The 15413-nt window shown below is 53.1% G+C and overlaps 1 protein-coding gene across 1 annotated transcript in view; it reads left to right on the top strand.

The window, feature by feature from the left end:
- The first annotated feature begins 1214 nt into the window (after positions 1-1214).
- The window catches only part of NSF (N-ethylmaleimide sensitive factor, vesicle fusing ATPase), a 63269-nt gene continuing 49070 nt past the window's right edge, over positions 1215-15413 (top strand). Inside the window, exons 1-2 of the mRNA XM_027902766.1 lie at positions 1215-1289; positions 11639-11724. Coding sequence (XP_027758567.1) covers positions 1278-1289; positions 11639-11724 — 98 coding nt within the window. The 5' untranslated portion in view covers positions 1215-1277. The remainder of the gene's footprint in view (positions 1290-11638; positions 11725-15413) is intronic.

The following is a 15413-nucleotide window of genomic DNA, read 5'->3' on the forward strand; positions in this document are numbered from 1 at the left end:
TGAAAGGTGGGGAAGCACAGCCACTGCCTCACTGCAGATTGAGGCACCGACCCCATTTCTTCATCCCCGAGGCCTGTGCTCTGCACTGAGGCCCATCCATGGCCTGAGCCACCTGTCCCTCTGGGTTAAAGTGCCCCCAGGGCCAGTTTTCCATGGACTGGGCATTCTCCTTGGGGCACAGCTGGCTCTGGGACCTGTTTGAGGCAGCAAACCGGCAGTCACAGTCAGCATGAATGTTTTATCCTGCTGTCAGTCCCCCCAGGAAGGTGCTGGGACAGGCTGGGAAGGCACTAAAGCTCCCTATTAAAGCTAGATTAAGAATTAAATTAAAACGGAATTCAATTAAAACAATTTAAAAATATTAAAAGGTAATATTATTAAATTATTAAATTATATAACTATATTATATATAATTATATAAAGATATAAGATGTAATATATAATATTTAATATATTCAATATAATTATAAAAATATGATATATAGATATAGAAAGATGTAATAAATCTTATAAATTATAAAAATATATTAATGCTATTAAGATAGTGAAATCACACTATTTAAATATTAGAAATAATAATGAATATTAATTTTTTAAAAAATTAAATTAAATTAAAACAAAATGAAAGAATTTAAAGAATTAAAGCAGAGGCTGTCTGGCAGCCCGGCCCCGCTCACCCTCACACCGCGCTGACCGCGGGACGGGACCGGGACCGGGACCGGGACCAGGATCAGGACCAGCCCGGCACCACCACGGCCCCTCCAGATTGCCATCCTGGGCCGTTCGGGCACACCCGTGTCCCATCCCAGCCCCATCCCGATCCCATCCCGGTCCCATCCTTATCCCATTCAGTGTCTCATCCTGTGTCCCATCCCGTTCCCACCCCATGTCCCATCCCGTGCTCTATACGAGTCCCATCCCGGTCCCATCCCGTTCCCATCCCGTATCTCCATCCCAAGCGCATCCCGCTCCCACGCGGAATTCCCGGGAGCCCCAGGCCCCGCCCACTCCTCGCGTCCCCGCCCACCCCATCCCACGGACCAATCCCCTCAGCGCTCCCGCTGACTGACAGCAGCACGCCCGGCCCCACGCAGCCGGCTCACAGGGCGGGCACTGCTGTCAATCACTGTGAGCGACGGGCAGAACAGCCAATAGAAGACTGTACATCGCGCGGGGGGCGTGGCGTGTTCCCTATGACCCCGCCCCCTGCCCGCGCGCCTGCTCCGCCCCGCCCCCTGGCGGCCGCGGGGAGGGCTCTGTGTCGGCGCTGCGGCAACATGGCGGGCAGGGTGAGTGTGAGGGGTCGGAGCGGCCCCGTGCCCTGCCCCGCTCCTCTGACCCGCTCCTTTCCCCCTGCGGCTCCACGGGCTCCTCGCAGCCCCTCCGGGTCCCCTGGGGGTGCTCTGCGGTTGTGGCCACCCTTCCCCTCGGCGGTGTGGGGGGCTCTATGGGTCCTGTGAGGGTGTGGGGACCCCCCGCCCCGGCCGTGTGGGGGGCTCAGGGTGACCCCTGTCGCTGTGTTTTCCCCTGAGGCTGAGGGGGGTGGCCCTGTGATGATGTGGCGTGTGGGACAGGGCTGTGGGTTCCCTCGGCCGTGACCCCTCTCCCTGTGGGCAGGGTTTGGGGTCCCCGGGGCCGCTGCGAGGTCGGGGTGGCCCCTTGCGGGTGTAGGGGGTGGGCACTGCACCGGGGGGATCCCTCAGGATCCCTGTGGGACCAGGGTGACCCCTGTCCCTGCGTGTATGCGGCAGGATTTAAGGTTCCCGTGGGGTTTCCATGGGGTTGCAGTGGCCCTGTGGGATGCAGGGCAGGATTTTGGGGTGTTCTGGGCGTGCTGTGGGGCTCTGGTGACCCCTGGGTGCTGTGGGGTGAGTGTTTAAGGCTTCCTGGGGGCACCCAGAGCTTGGGGTGACCCCTTTCCTTAGCGGGTGTGGGGCAGGACCGTGGGGTCCCCCGAGAGTGCAGTGAAGCCCTGGTGGTCTGGGGGTGCTGCTCTCAGGATTTAGGGTGCCCTGGGGTGCTCTGGGGCTGTGGTGACCCCCTCTCCCTGTGGGCTGTGGGGCAGGGACCTCCAGGGATGCTGTGAGGGAGGGGGGTGACCCCTTGGTGGTCTGGGATGTGGGGCACGATTGTGGGATTCCCTGAGCAGCCTTTGTGAGGGTGGGTGCCCCTGTTCCCTTCGTGAGGATGGGGTGTGTGGGTGGATTCTGGGGTGCCCTGAGGGTGCTGTAAGGCCCCAGTGACCCCTGGGTGCTGTGGGACATGGGGAGATTCGCTCCTCTGCCCTGCGAGGACCAGCCAGGCACAGTTTTGTGATGTGGGTTCACGTCGTGCTGGGTAAAAACCCCTCAAGGGTTGTGCAGTGGTTTTGTTCCTTATTTATTTAAAAACTAAAAGATCCCTTACTGGCCACAGATCACATCAGGAAGTGGCCAGAAGAGCCTTAAAATGTGAAGGCCCAGCCTTGCCTGTGGAATCCCTTGCCGTGGTGCCCTGTCCATCCCCTCTGTTGCAGGTGTCCGGGTGCTGCAGGATGTGTTGGGATCGCTCTGCCCTTTGCCAGGAGCTCAGTCATGCTTTGCTGGATATCAGCCTGGGAAAGTCACATTTTTCACTGCCTCCAGCTGGAATCTTGTCCCTTGGCCAAACAATCGAGGGATGGAAACCTTGGAGAATCGTTTCTTCCGAGTGTTTTCGTGCCGTGTTTGGGTGGTGGCGGGAGGGCAGCTGGTGCAGGGCTGTGCTGCAGAGCAGGGCTGAGAAGTCTGGCCCAGGGACGTGCTGTGCATCACAGGTGCTCCAGAGCCACCCCAAAATGTGCTGAGTAATTGGGGAAAAACCCCGTATTTTGTGCTCTGTCTCTTGTTTAAAGAGCTTCTGCTCCACATTCCTGGTCTCACTTCCTCCCTTGCACCTTTTTCTTTGTCTCACCCTTTGCACCAGCCCAGGGAAAAAAATGTGTGTGCCCTGAGTGGCTTTTTTTTAGCTTTCTGTGTCCCCAGTGGGAGCCCAGAGCTCTGGTCAGGGGCAGGATGATTTAACCCAGGCTGAGCAGGGTTCTGAGGCTCCCTGAAGCCCAGCCCAGCCTGGCTGCAGTGGTGCTGCCTGGCCCTGCTCCCCTGAGCCCTCCCAGCCCTGCTGGGTCACCAGAGAACTCTCTGTGGCTTCAGGAGTCTTCGTGTCCTGAGTGCTGGGGCTGCTGACTGGGGATGTGGGCAGGAAGGAAAAGGATCAGCCCCGACCCCTCCTGCTGCTGTGAGCTTTGGTGCTGCTGAAAACCTGAAAAAATGTGCCTTTATTTGGCCAGCTTGGAAGGCTGATGGAAGAAAGAGGGATCTATGCAAATTTAAGGGAAAGATTGGTGTTCACTTGCCTCCTAATCTGGCAGTTTGATGGGTGATGCCCTGCTTGGGTTACCAGGAAGCTTCTTGCTGTTGAGTGTTTTCACGATTTACCTTCAGACGCAGCTGTTGCAGAATCATCAGGTTATTTAACACCGTGAGGAGGGTTCTTAGGCTGAATTTTCCATCTCGTTCTCCGAGCTGGATCTGATCCTTTGGAGTGTTGAAGCTGTTGATGGGAGCTACCAGAGGAGCTGCCCCTGGGAAGGGTGAGGAGTCAGGGAGAGCAGGATGGATGTGTCCCTGGAGCTGTGTGACCCCGTCTGTAAATGAGGAACAGGCAGTGGGGGTGTGTGAGAGCTCTGTGCACGCAACAGGTGAGGCTGATGCTGCAACACCGATGCTCTCCTGTTGTCAGCGTTTCTAACAGGTGCTTAAACCTGTTCAGGAGCTTCAGTGACTCCTCCTGCCCTGCAAATCTGTGCTGCAAATGTGATTCAGAGCTTAATCCCTTTTGCTGGGCTGGTGTGGGTCGATTTGTGCACGTGCACCCTCACGGGGAGAAAGGAATGGCTCTCGTCAGGTGCCAGGGAGACAAAATATTGAAACTTGGTGTAACAGTTGGAATAATTTAGGGGAGTGATAAGCCAAATGTGATTAATTGTGGTGCTGTTTCAGGTGTGTTGCTCTGCTCCCCTAATTGCACCGGGTTCCTCCATGGCGGGGAAGAGACGGTGATTAGCAGTGATTGAAGTTTACAGGAAAAACAGTTTATGATGATTAGAAATAATGGCTGTTTCTGCAATAATTTATTCTGGATCTCTCTGCATGGGAATCATTAGGCACACAGGCAGAGCAGGGAGGCTTAGCAGGGCATCAGCCAGAGGCTGCTGCAGGAGAGGCAGTGTTGGGAAGCTGCTGTGTCTGATTACTGATCCCTTGTACCAACGGGACCCCTGGAAGTTCACTGGTACTGTCTGTGCCTAATTGATTGGAACCTCGTTAGGAATTAGTTCCCAGAGGGACGTGAAGAGGCCAGATTGACTTCTGTGCCTGGTACCAGCCAGTGTGGGGCCGTGGGTCCAGCAGGAGGCTGGTGTGGGGCAGGGAGGCAGGGCAGGTCCCCCTGGCAGGTGGGGCAGGCTGCTGCTCCTGTGGCAGTGTGCATCCCCACCAGAGACACTGCTGTGGTGGCCTGTAAGGAATATCAGATTTGTGGAAGCTGAACTGGTGCAGCAGTTGGTGGTGACTGAAGTAGTGGCTGGTTTTAGGGTATCATCAGTGTAACCCTTCCAATTTCCTTTCCTTTCTCTGCTCTTTGGGGCTCGTTTGGAGCAGCGTTGCCTTCAGCCCAGTCACGGCACTGCCCTGTTTGTTCTCATATTGCCGTTGCACTGAGTTGGAGATAGTTTGGTGTCACTGCTGGGTGTTGTCTCACCTGCAGAGCAGGGCTCAGAGAGCCGAGGCTGAGAAGAAAGGTCTGTTGATACCAACTGTTAGAGTGTAGCAGGAGTGGGTGGGGGACAGGCCCTGTCCCTGGTGTTCAGGCTGCTGAAGGCATTGCTGGGCTAACCCTGCTCCCCTGTGTCCCTGCAGTCATCACAGAGTCACGGAATGGTTGGGCTTGGAAGGACCTTAAAGCCCATCCATTCCTGGGCAGGGACACCTTCCACCAGCCCAGGTTGTTCCAGCCTGGCCTTGGACATTCCAGGGATCCAGGGGCAGCCACAGCTTCTCTGGGCAACCTGTGCCAGGGCCTGCCCACCCTCCCAGGGAGGAATTTCTTTCTAACATCTAATCTATATAATATACCTGAACCAGCGCTAGGCAATAAATAACACGTGGCTTATCGTTGGCTTAAATTATTTAAAAGTGTTTCAAACCCAAACAGAACAGTTTGAGCTTGGGTAGCTTGGTAGAGCCTTTGAAAGGATGAGGGTTGGGGTTTATGTTTATGGGTTAAAGCTGTAGGGTCTGGTTTCTGATGACATATGGAAGCATCCCTCAGAGCTGCAGGCGTCGTCAGGCAACTGGAGAAACGTTTGGGAATCAACTGGGTTCCTTCTCGCAGCCTGCACTGAGCCTGCCAGCATCACTTAGCTTTTTTTAGTGTTTCCTAATGTGTAATATGAAGAAATAGATGTGTAGCAGTGTTTTTTGGGAAATGGGAGATGATAACTCAATCTCAGCCTGTGTTTCTGAGATCACTTCTGCAACCCCGTATACCTGTCCTGTGAAACCATCTGAGATGGACTTGTGACCTACTTGTAGGGCTCCTGCCTTTGGAAAGCCCTTGCTGAATCAGAATAGAGTCACATAGATTATTAGAATTTAAAAAAAAATCTAAAATGATTTAAAATAAAATGCTGATAAGAGTGTGACCATGTGAATGTTTGTGGGCACAGGATATCTGACCCTGTCGCCTCTGATTAATTTATTGCCTGTCTTGGTCTTGCAGAAGCAGCATGTGCTTAAAAACTCAGTGCAGTAGGGAGATGTCTGTTCTGCCTCCCCACCCCCAGTTTTGAGGGGTGCTGGTACCTCTTTACTTATGTGGACAGGCCAGGATGATTAAATTTAGTTCAGAATTTTTCTTAGTAGGAAAAAAAAAAAACACCTGTAAAAAAATCAGAGAATCCTTTTGAGGATCATTTCAAGTGGGAATTTCTGAAGTATTACTTTTTTAACCTTTCTTTTCCCCCACAGTACTGCAAGATCTTGTCTCTCCCTCTCCTGTTCTGTGTCCTGTGCCTCAGAGCACAAAGGTCACTCAGGACAAGACCCTGTGGCTCAGGAGGGTGAATTGTGTCATAAAATCAGATCTGTTTGAGTCTACACAAAACCAGTCCCTGGAAAGCAGTGACTATTTTATATATCCCATTTTACTGAATTACCCAACAGGCAGGACACAGTGCAATGAGATCAGCATTGATCCCTCTGTTTACGTCACAGCTAAAATGTGGGTCCTCTGCTCACGCTGGGATCTCCTCCTGATCCAGGAGGTGGTGGCTGTGCCCAGGTGGGAGAGGGGATGAGCTTTAGGGAGAGCTGGAGCAGTGACAGCAACCTTGGGTTTGGAAGGACAGGGTTCTGATGATGCTCTCAGGAGGCAGCAGGGCAGAGAGCAGAGTTTAGTGACAAACTAAACTAGTGACTAGGATGCTGGGTTTCTTCCTGTGCAGGCAGAGCCTCCCTGCAGGGAGGTCAAAGGTTTGCAGCACAAGGAGATTTACCACGTCCCTCTGGTCTCCTGGGATGCAATAAAGCAATGACCTTCTATCAGAAGATCTGGAGTAATGGATGCCCTGGAGTTGTGTGATGTGCTTCCTGTGGAGAAAAAACAGAAACACTTACAACCAATACGTTTTAAACACAAATTTCTCCTGACTGGGTGGTGTTGGGTACATCAGTCAGTCCTGGGGAGTTCAGTGCCAGGTGTCAGTGCTGGGGTGAGCTGGAAATACTCAGGGGCAGCAGCATCAGGGTGTTCACAAGGCACATTCCGAGTCTACAGATATTTTTAACCTTGTTGCTGTTGTTGGGTAGCTTTGCTAAATAAATGGGAAGAAATTTGCATCCATGAGGTGTCCTGAGCTGACCTTGCACTGGCTGCTGGGGGTTCATTCCCTGGGCATTTTTAAAGAGGTTTAGGCGAAACACAACAAGTAGCAATTCCCCAAGGGGTGAGCCCCCTCCTCAGTGCCCCAGGTGAACAGTGTTGCAGTGACAGAGCTGCCCTCGCACAGCCGAGTTCCTGCCAGCTTTGATAACGAAGGGAAGCAGCAGCTGCCTCTCTGCAAACCAACAATCCCTCCGTGGCTGCCCCGACAAAGTGCCAGGTGTCAAGTGCCAGGATGGAAGCAATTCCAGATCGCTGCCCGTGCCCGCGGGGAGCTGCTCCCACACCGAGACACGGGAACGTGCGGGTGGATGGAGAGTGGCCACGAGAAGTGTCCCTGCTGCCCCCATGGCCCTGCTGTGCCAGGACAGAGCGCTGTTCGCAGGGCACGACGTGCCTGGTTCAGCTCCCAGCCCCGGGGGATGCGGGAGGGGGTGATGGCAGCTCTTCCCTGCCTCCTGTTTTCAGCTGTTTGGGTTTGCGTTGCTGGCAGATCACGGGGGGATGATTCACGGCGTGGGCGGGTCCCGGTGGGCGTGGGCAGCGGGGATGGATCTCATCTCCCCTCCTCCTCTGGACTCCACGGAGGCTGCCTTGGTGTCGGCTCGTTCAGTTCCCTGGCTTTGAGTAATGTAAATTGGAGATTTGTTCCTCTTTACCGGGAAGAGAAAATCGGTATTTATTGGTTGTTGGTGGAGAATGCAGCTCCTTCCTGAAGAGAATGAAAGCTTTCAGCAAAGCAAACAGAGGTCAGATGGAGCAGGTGGAACAGCCAGGCCTGAGCAGGGAGTCAGGCTTCTCGTTCCAGGGACAGCAGCTTGTCCTGCCAGCACAGCAACTGCAGGTCTGGAAAGGCCTGTCTGGCCAGGCCTGCTGCTCCAAAAAGTTCTCTGTAGGTGTTTGAACTCTCCCTGTGGCTGTGGAAGCTTTATTCAGTATTTTTTTAAGATGCACAGTAAAACCTTCTGCAGGCTAGTAAGCTTCCTTAGGTAAGTTGTTTGGGTTTGGTGTTTTTTTTTTTTACATTTTAGAGTGACAACATTTAGGACAACTCCTGGTCTCTGAAGGAGGCAATAGCTTGTCATTCCTTTCATAAACACCACTGAGTTTCTTAGGGGAGGTTTGGTTTTGTCTTTGCTGTTTCCCGCTGCGGGCTGTCACAGAGCAGCTTCCTCCCGTTCTTCCCTGCCCTCCAGGAGCTGTGCAGGCGTCATTGTTGCTCTACACCCATTTTTTAAGCCTGTTTGTCTCCTGCCATTGCTGTCCCAGCTCTGCAGCTCATCTCTGGTGCTGCTGCTTGTCCCCTGTGTGCAGCCCAGAGGTGCTGTGTTTTTTGTGGAGGAAAACCAGAATCCAGGCAGCTTTGGGAAAAACCTCTGAAAGATCAACTGTTGTGGTGATTGTTTCTACTATGAAGCTGTTTGTTCTTTGGGGTGACTTTTCTTTGTAAAAATAAAATAAATGCCAGTGTCACTGAGCCTCCTGGGGCAGCACAGCAGTTGGGGCACCTGCTTTGTCAGAGCCTCAAAGGTGGGGTCCTTCACCTTCATCTCCCAGAGTGAGACTTGCCAGTGCATCACGTGGGCTTGTTTTTGTCCTGGCAAACAGGAGGAGTCTGTGCTGGGTTTGTTGGGGGTGCTGGGTGGTGATGCTGGAGCAGGGGGTGCTTTTGAGGGAAGGCTCTGCCTCAGGTGTGCAGGCACCTCCCTGGGACTTCCCTGTCCTCGGAGTCACTGCTTTGGTAAACCACGAGACCCGGAAGCAGGGAAGATTCTTTTGCCTGATTTAAGCCTAATTTGCCTTCTTTAAAGCTGATTTATCCTTATTGTGGGCACGGGTATAATGGCAACCTGAGAGGGTGTATGTGGGTCACCTCCAGCCCGAGGGGCAGGTGGCATCTGCTGTCACCTGCAGGAGCTGCTCTCTGCTTGGTCAGAGCTGTGCCTTGCCCAGTTGCCAGTGTGCTGTGTCCCTGCCAGTTGGCTCAGAATGAGCTGGTGTAACCACACTCTGAGATTTCCTGGGAATACTCCCCCTGCTGCCTGGAGAGGGGCAGGTTCCAGGAGTCCTGGGGCTGGTGTCCTGGGAGGCTGGAACCCAAAATGTGAGAGCTTAAAGTGTTCCTGACAGTGCCCCCACTGGCCTGTTCCAGCCCTGGACTGCTGCTTTGATGCCGGGAAAAGTTCCTCAGGAGCAGCCCGTGTCCCTGTCCTTGTGAGCAGCAGCTTCTGGGATCTGAGCTCTCTGGGGAGGGCAGGGAAGAGGAAGCCCCTGCATCTCCCTGGACCAGTGAGTTCCTCCCTCCTGCCTGGCAGCTTTCCAGTTCAATCCTCGCCTTTTCCATGTCCCGATTTCCTCAAGGTGTCCCTCGCAGTGGAACCCACACCTGGCAGTGCCGCCCCTCTCCTGTGTGTGTGGGGTGTTCAAACCTTTGCAGGTTATTGACAATGAGCTGAAGGACTTCAGAATGCTGGAGCCTGAGGAAGGCACGTGCTGGAGAACTGGGAGTAGAACTGCCACCTGAAATGCTGGTCATTGCCAGGGAGAACTGGGCTCCTGCCCGGGGGGATGAGGCTGGCACGGTCGGTGCTGGTGCTGCAAGGTGTTATCTGCCGTGTCAGACACCCCAGGGTGCTCTGCCATCACCCACCCTCCCGCACAGCTGGATGGATTGGAAACACACCCCGGGGGGGTCTGTGCATTTCCTGAGGAAAAGTGTTCCAGCTGCAGGGGAGCCCGGGAATGCTGCAGGGGAGCCCGGGAATGCTGCAGGGGAGCCCGGGAATGCTGCAGGGGAGCCCGGGAATGCTGCAGGGGAGCCTGGGAATGCAGGAGAGCCCGGGAATGCTGCAGGGGAGCCCGGGAATGCTGCAGGGGAGCCCGGGAATGCTGCAGGACAGCAGCAGCTTGGTGCAGGAAGCAGTTTGTCACTGAGGATTAAAAACGCAGCTGAGGACTAGTGCTGTAACAGGGTTTAATCCAGGAACTCCATGCTCTATTTTCTCCCAAAATATCCCTCCTAATGCGTTTTATCCGGGCATGTCCTTCACCAGCCCGTCCCTGCAGATGGAGGGAGAGGTGATAAAATGAGTATTTTATGTGAGGTGCCCGAGCCAGTGAGGCTCAGCAGGCAGGCTGTGGCTCTCAGAAATCCATTGACGTCGTGTATTTTATTAGAGTCGTGTATTTTATTTGAGTCTCTTATTACACCTCACGTTCAGGCAGATAAATCTGTTTCAGGGCTGGAAATGAAATCCTCCTGTGCTGTCACACACGCCAAGGGCAGCTGAGCATCCTTCAGGAGGAGTAATGAATTGGGCCTGATCTAAATATCAAGGACCTGAGACAAATCCCATGGTGACAGGAGGAGCTGGGGGGAGCTCTGGGGCAGACTGGCTGCTGGAGGCTGCTCTGGAGGGGTTTTCTCTGATCCTCAGCACAGAGGGGCTGGGGGAGGAAGGGAACAACCCTTGGGAAACCATCTGCACGTGTGTGTTGGGATCCCTGTGTTCCTGTGCTCGTACTGGGGTTTAAGGGTGTCCTAAAGAGGACAACCCAGCCTGGATTGCTGTTGGCAGTGGGGTGACACTGTCAAATGGTTTCTGTTGCACTGCCTATAAATTTGTATCTGGTAAGAGGTGGTTGTGCCTTAATTCTGGAAATGACACCCTGGGGGCAAGTTTAGCTTTTCCCCAAATTGAATTTATTCAGTCCATAGCTAATGATAGAAACATCTTGCTTTTGCCGTCCTTTTCCCCAGTTCTGGAGGCATTTTGTTCCCAATCTTTGTCGCTCAGCCATTGTTTTTTGCAATAATCTGCAGAAGCAGATGGGGTGAGGGAGGTGCAGGACGGGGCTGAGGTTCCTGTGCTGAGCTCCCTGTGTGTGATCCATCCTGCCTCGTGGTGGGGATGGGGCTGGCAGCGCTGGGATTTGAGTTTTCAGCTGCTGATTCATGAGTAACAGTGGAAGGGACAAAAATGAACGCATCCTGTTGAAATAAAATTGGTCCTTTAATTTTAAAAAATAAAAGAAGGGAGGAGGACATCTCTACCAAATTTATTGCAGTAACTTTTTTTTTTTAGTGATAGGCTGGAACTGACTCTTTAACTTAATTGTCTTCTGTGTTTTATGGATCTGGGATGTTTCCTATAAAGTAGGAAGTATTTGCATCATGGTATTCTGTGATGTTTCTTTTGAGAAGTGCCATAAAGGGATTCTGGGGTGGGGTTAAACCTTCCTGTGGACCCTCAGTGCTGTACTCTGTGAAGGTGGTGAACATCCAGAGGGGATGTGCTCAAATCCCAGTTTGTGGTGAACATCCAGAGGGGATGTGCTCAAATCCCAGTTTTCTGGGAAGCAGGAGGGTCACACTGTGCTCTAGGGTTGCTCCAGAGCAGAATATCAGAACATCCCAGTGTCCTGTTAGTGGGCATTTTCTGGAGGTAGGGGAGAAAATCCAAGTGCAGAGCTTTGGGGTGGAAGTACCTGTGACACAGCAGCGCTGGGAGAATCCTGGGTGAGGGAGAGGAACTTGTGGATACCAATGGACACTGACTGTGCCAGGACCCACGAGAGCTGTTTTGTGCTTTAGGGGTTGACAGAAGGCTCGAGGCTTGGCTTAGCACCAGAAAAACAGCATTTGGGTTGACTTTTCCCCCCTCTCTCTCCCCCCCAGCCTATGCAAGCAGCGAGATGTCCCACAGATGAGCTGTCCTTGACCAACTGTGCTGTGGTGAACGAGAAGGACTTCCAGTCTGGGCAGTAAGTGTGCACTGCTGCTCTGGCAGCTTTGAACCCCAGGGGAGTGGCTCTCAGAGCTTGGGTGGAGGGGCAGTGGCATTTCAGATTTGGGAGGGTCAATACAGGAGGTTAATTAATAAAACTCCCATGTCTTTAGAGACCAAAACTTTAAGTGTGGCTCTTGGAATGGGAGGGGCTAAAATAATTCTGACTTTCTCTGAAGCATTTCTTCCTTGGGAACTGCAGCTGCTTAACTAACAGGATCAATCTTTTAATGAAGGACTTCAGGCCTTTTTGTGCTGTTGCTTGTTTGTTTTGGTTTTGCTGTTGTTCCTGTTGCACAGCTGGGATGTTTGAACTATTTCAGAAACACTTTTATCATTTAATTGCGGTACTCGGGGCATCTTCTCACTGTCACATCCTATGGGAGTGCAGAGCAGAGTCAGGAGAACTCCCTCTTGTTCTCAGGGTTTTCAAGCACCAAGACAAAAAGGGAAAGGCAGCCAGAGTGTGGGCACAACAAGTTGGATTCTTTAATTACAGCTCTGGGGTAGCTGATAGAACCCAGCTCTGGGTTTTACTTCTGTGAGAAAGGTAGAAAATAGAGGAATTTTTCAGCTCAGCCCACACAGGAGGGTTCTGTATTCAAAGCAGCCAATTAACACGTTTGGTTTCTGTGCTTTGGTGCAGCTTTAGGGAGGCTCTCCCAGAATTCAGGTGGTAGGTTGTAGACAGGAGTAATTAGTTGCAACAGGAAGGGAGTATCACGTGCAGCACAAGGCAGGAGAGGGGTTGAAAACTGGAAAAAAAATGTTAAAGGAGAGACTTGACTGATCCACCCAGATAAAATACCTGCCCCAGGTGAACTCTGCCGAGGGTGGAGGGCACAGTGGGGCTGGACTCAGGGTGTTCAGGACCTGCCTCTGTGCTGTCACTCAGCTCTGCTGCCCTGGCACCTGTCCTGGCCCTTCAGGGTGGGATTTCACGAGCCCAGCTTGAGTATAAAAAGGCAAACCAGATCAAACCCACCCCCCCAGAAACCCCAAATGAGCAGAACTTTTAGAGCCAGCAGCAGGTGAAAGTGTGTGCATTTGGACAGGGAAGTGTCCTGCTCTGTTCAAATGGTGGTTTTCCCCTGGCAGATTTTTTTTTTTCCAAAGTAATTGAGTTACAAAAATACCTGCACTGAGCACTGCAGCTCATGCATTATAGAAACCTTCATTTCCTCAGGTCCTGGGGGGACCCAGCTGCCAGCCCTGCAGCAGGGGCTGTTGTTCCTCTGGCTCCCAGAGCCCTGGGCATGGCACTGGTGCAAGTCTGCAGGAAGCAGAGCCCTGAGGAGTGCTGGGTGAGCAGCTGGCCGTGGTTCTGGCCAGGCTGATCCTCCTGAGAGCTGCTTGTTTGCAGCACTGAGCGCTCCCCCAGGCAGCAGCCTGTGCTTGGTGGGAGCAGATGCTGTAAATTGCTTTGCAGAGCACGGGGAAGCTCCTGGTGTTCCTGCTGAAGGCTGGAGTCAGTGCTGCATTGCAGATCCCTGGAAGCAGCCCCAGCCAGCCCTGCAGTGCCTGTACCTCGTGTGTCCCCCCACGGTGGCCTTGGGGACGGTCCCACACAGGGCTGGGCTGCTCGGGGTGTGGATGTGACCTTGCAGCGGGGAGCTGGTTGGTTGAAGCCCAGGGTGCTGCTGTCCATCTTCATCTGCACACCCTGGGGGCTGGGCAGGGAGGAGTCACTGCTTGGTGCTGCAGGAGTTCACGGCAGGCCACGCTCTGCATTTCGGGGACTGGCACTGCCTTGAGTTCCCATGGCCTGCTTATACCTTGAGGGCTCCTGGGGTAGTTTGGAGACAGAAACAGGTGCTGAACACACCCAGGCAGGGAGGGGACAACAGTCAGGGCAGGTTGTCTCCATGGCAGTTCTCTTGTTCGTGTGGAGAGCTGACTAATTGTTCTTCCCTTTCATCCCTGCCTTTTCCATGGGAACGCCATCCCTGCTATCTGATGCCAGTGCAGTTGCCCGAGGAGCCCTTGAGGAGCCTTGCTGAGCAATGGCTGCAGCTTTCCAGACATGCACCAGAGCAATACCTGCCTGCAGGGATCAGCTGCTTGCTGGCACCTCTGCCAGACACCTGAGTCATGCCCTGCCTCCTCCTGAGGGCAGGAAACTGCAGCACACACAGCCTGGTGTCTGGGGGAGCTCCTGCTGCTCTGCTCAGCGAACGGACCAGCAGCTGCCTGGGCCTGGCCTGGCGTCCTTGCTGAGAGCTGCCATCACACACTGGGGTTCTCACCATCCAGGCAGGGCTTTACTGGTGGAACAACACAGCACTTCCACCTGGGCCAGCTCCTGGCACCTGCCTGGCCCTGCTGGTTCCTTGTTCCTTTCGTTCTTGAGGTTGAGATTTCCCCTCTGTGTCTCTGAGCTCCTTCCTGGTGAACACCAGTGTAGGAAAATGCATTTAGTTTGTCTGCTGTGGCCTTGTTTTGAACATTTGTAATACTTAGGTTGCTTCCAGCCTGGTGGAAGCTGCCTGCTCCTGCTGTCTTTGAGAAGAAATGTGGTTGTTCCTGTGCCTTTTGCAGATTTTTCTCACAGAATCTGTCAGGATTTGACCTTTCCCAGTATTTTCTTTCAGAAAGCTGATTTTTTTTTTCTTTTGATTTTTCCTGTTTTTCCTTTGCTTTTTTTTTTTTTTTTCCTCTTTCCTGGCATCTCTGCCTGCTCTCAGCTCTGCTGTCTTTCTGTGTGGCTGGCAATGTTGTTGGTGAATTATATGCTCCAATACAGTAATTTTCATTTGTACCAGATCCTGGTTGATATTCCCTTCCCCCTGCAGTATTGTTACTTATTTTCCTGCATTTTCCCTTTGTGAACTGAAGCCCAGCACGGTGAGTTTGTTTCCTCCTGCAGAGATGCCGGATCTCAGCATGTTGTGTGCAGTGCTCAGGGTCCATCCCAGGCTTAAGGAGCTTTAATCCTGGATCTTTTGCTGTCTGATGAGCTGCTTCCAGCAGGGTGTTGGTTGTCATCAGGTGTGTTTTGTGGTGGAGTATCCCAGTGGCAGAGCTGGAATCTGTGTGCTGCCTATGGACGTGTTCCCTCCATTGAATTTCCCGCTGTAAATCCATGCTGACTATTCTTAAATCCAAGCTGGAAGTGACTCCCAGGGCTTTAATATGTTTGGCTCCCAGGATTAGTTACTCCCTCACTTCCCTGGGGACTGAGGGGGGCTGCCCAGCCTGTAATTCCTTGGATCTTCCTGCCTGAAGGCAGGAGTGACATCTGCTGTCTCCCAGTGCCCAGACACCTTCCCTGGTTGCTGGGCAGTGCCAGCAAATGCCTTGCTGTCCCCAGTAACACTTGCAGGGAGCTTCCCCAGCTGTGCCAGGCTCCTGGAGCTGTGCAGGGGCAGGAGGAGGAGGAGGCAGGGGAGGGGTGTGTGCTTACAGCTGGGGTACCCCAGGGGCACTTCCAGTGCAGGCAGCTGGGAAGAGGAGGATGAGGTGGAACCTGATTCCATCATCACCCCTGTCACCAGTGCACACAAATCCCAGCTTCCTCTGGCTTTGCTCTGTGCTGCCAAGGCAGGCTGCCTGTCACATGAGAACAGCTATCAGGCAGAGGCTGAGGAGAGCCATAAGCAGCTTTGGAGTATCTTTGTTGCTGACAGCTTAAATTGTGAGTGTGACAGACAGGCACACGCCACTGCT

This window comes from Empidonax traillii, unplaced genomic scaffold (assembly GCF_003031625.1).
Source record: "Empidonax traillii isolate 1590-97213 ecotype Southwest subspecies unplaced genomic scaffold, ASM303162v1 scaffold909:size282043, whole genome shotgun sequence".
Classification (NCBI taxonomy): domain Eukaryota; kingdom Metazoa; phylum Chordata; class Aves; order Passeriformes; family Tyrannidae; genus Empidonax; species Empidonax traillii.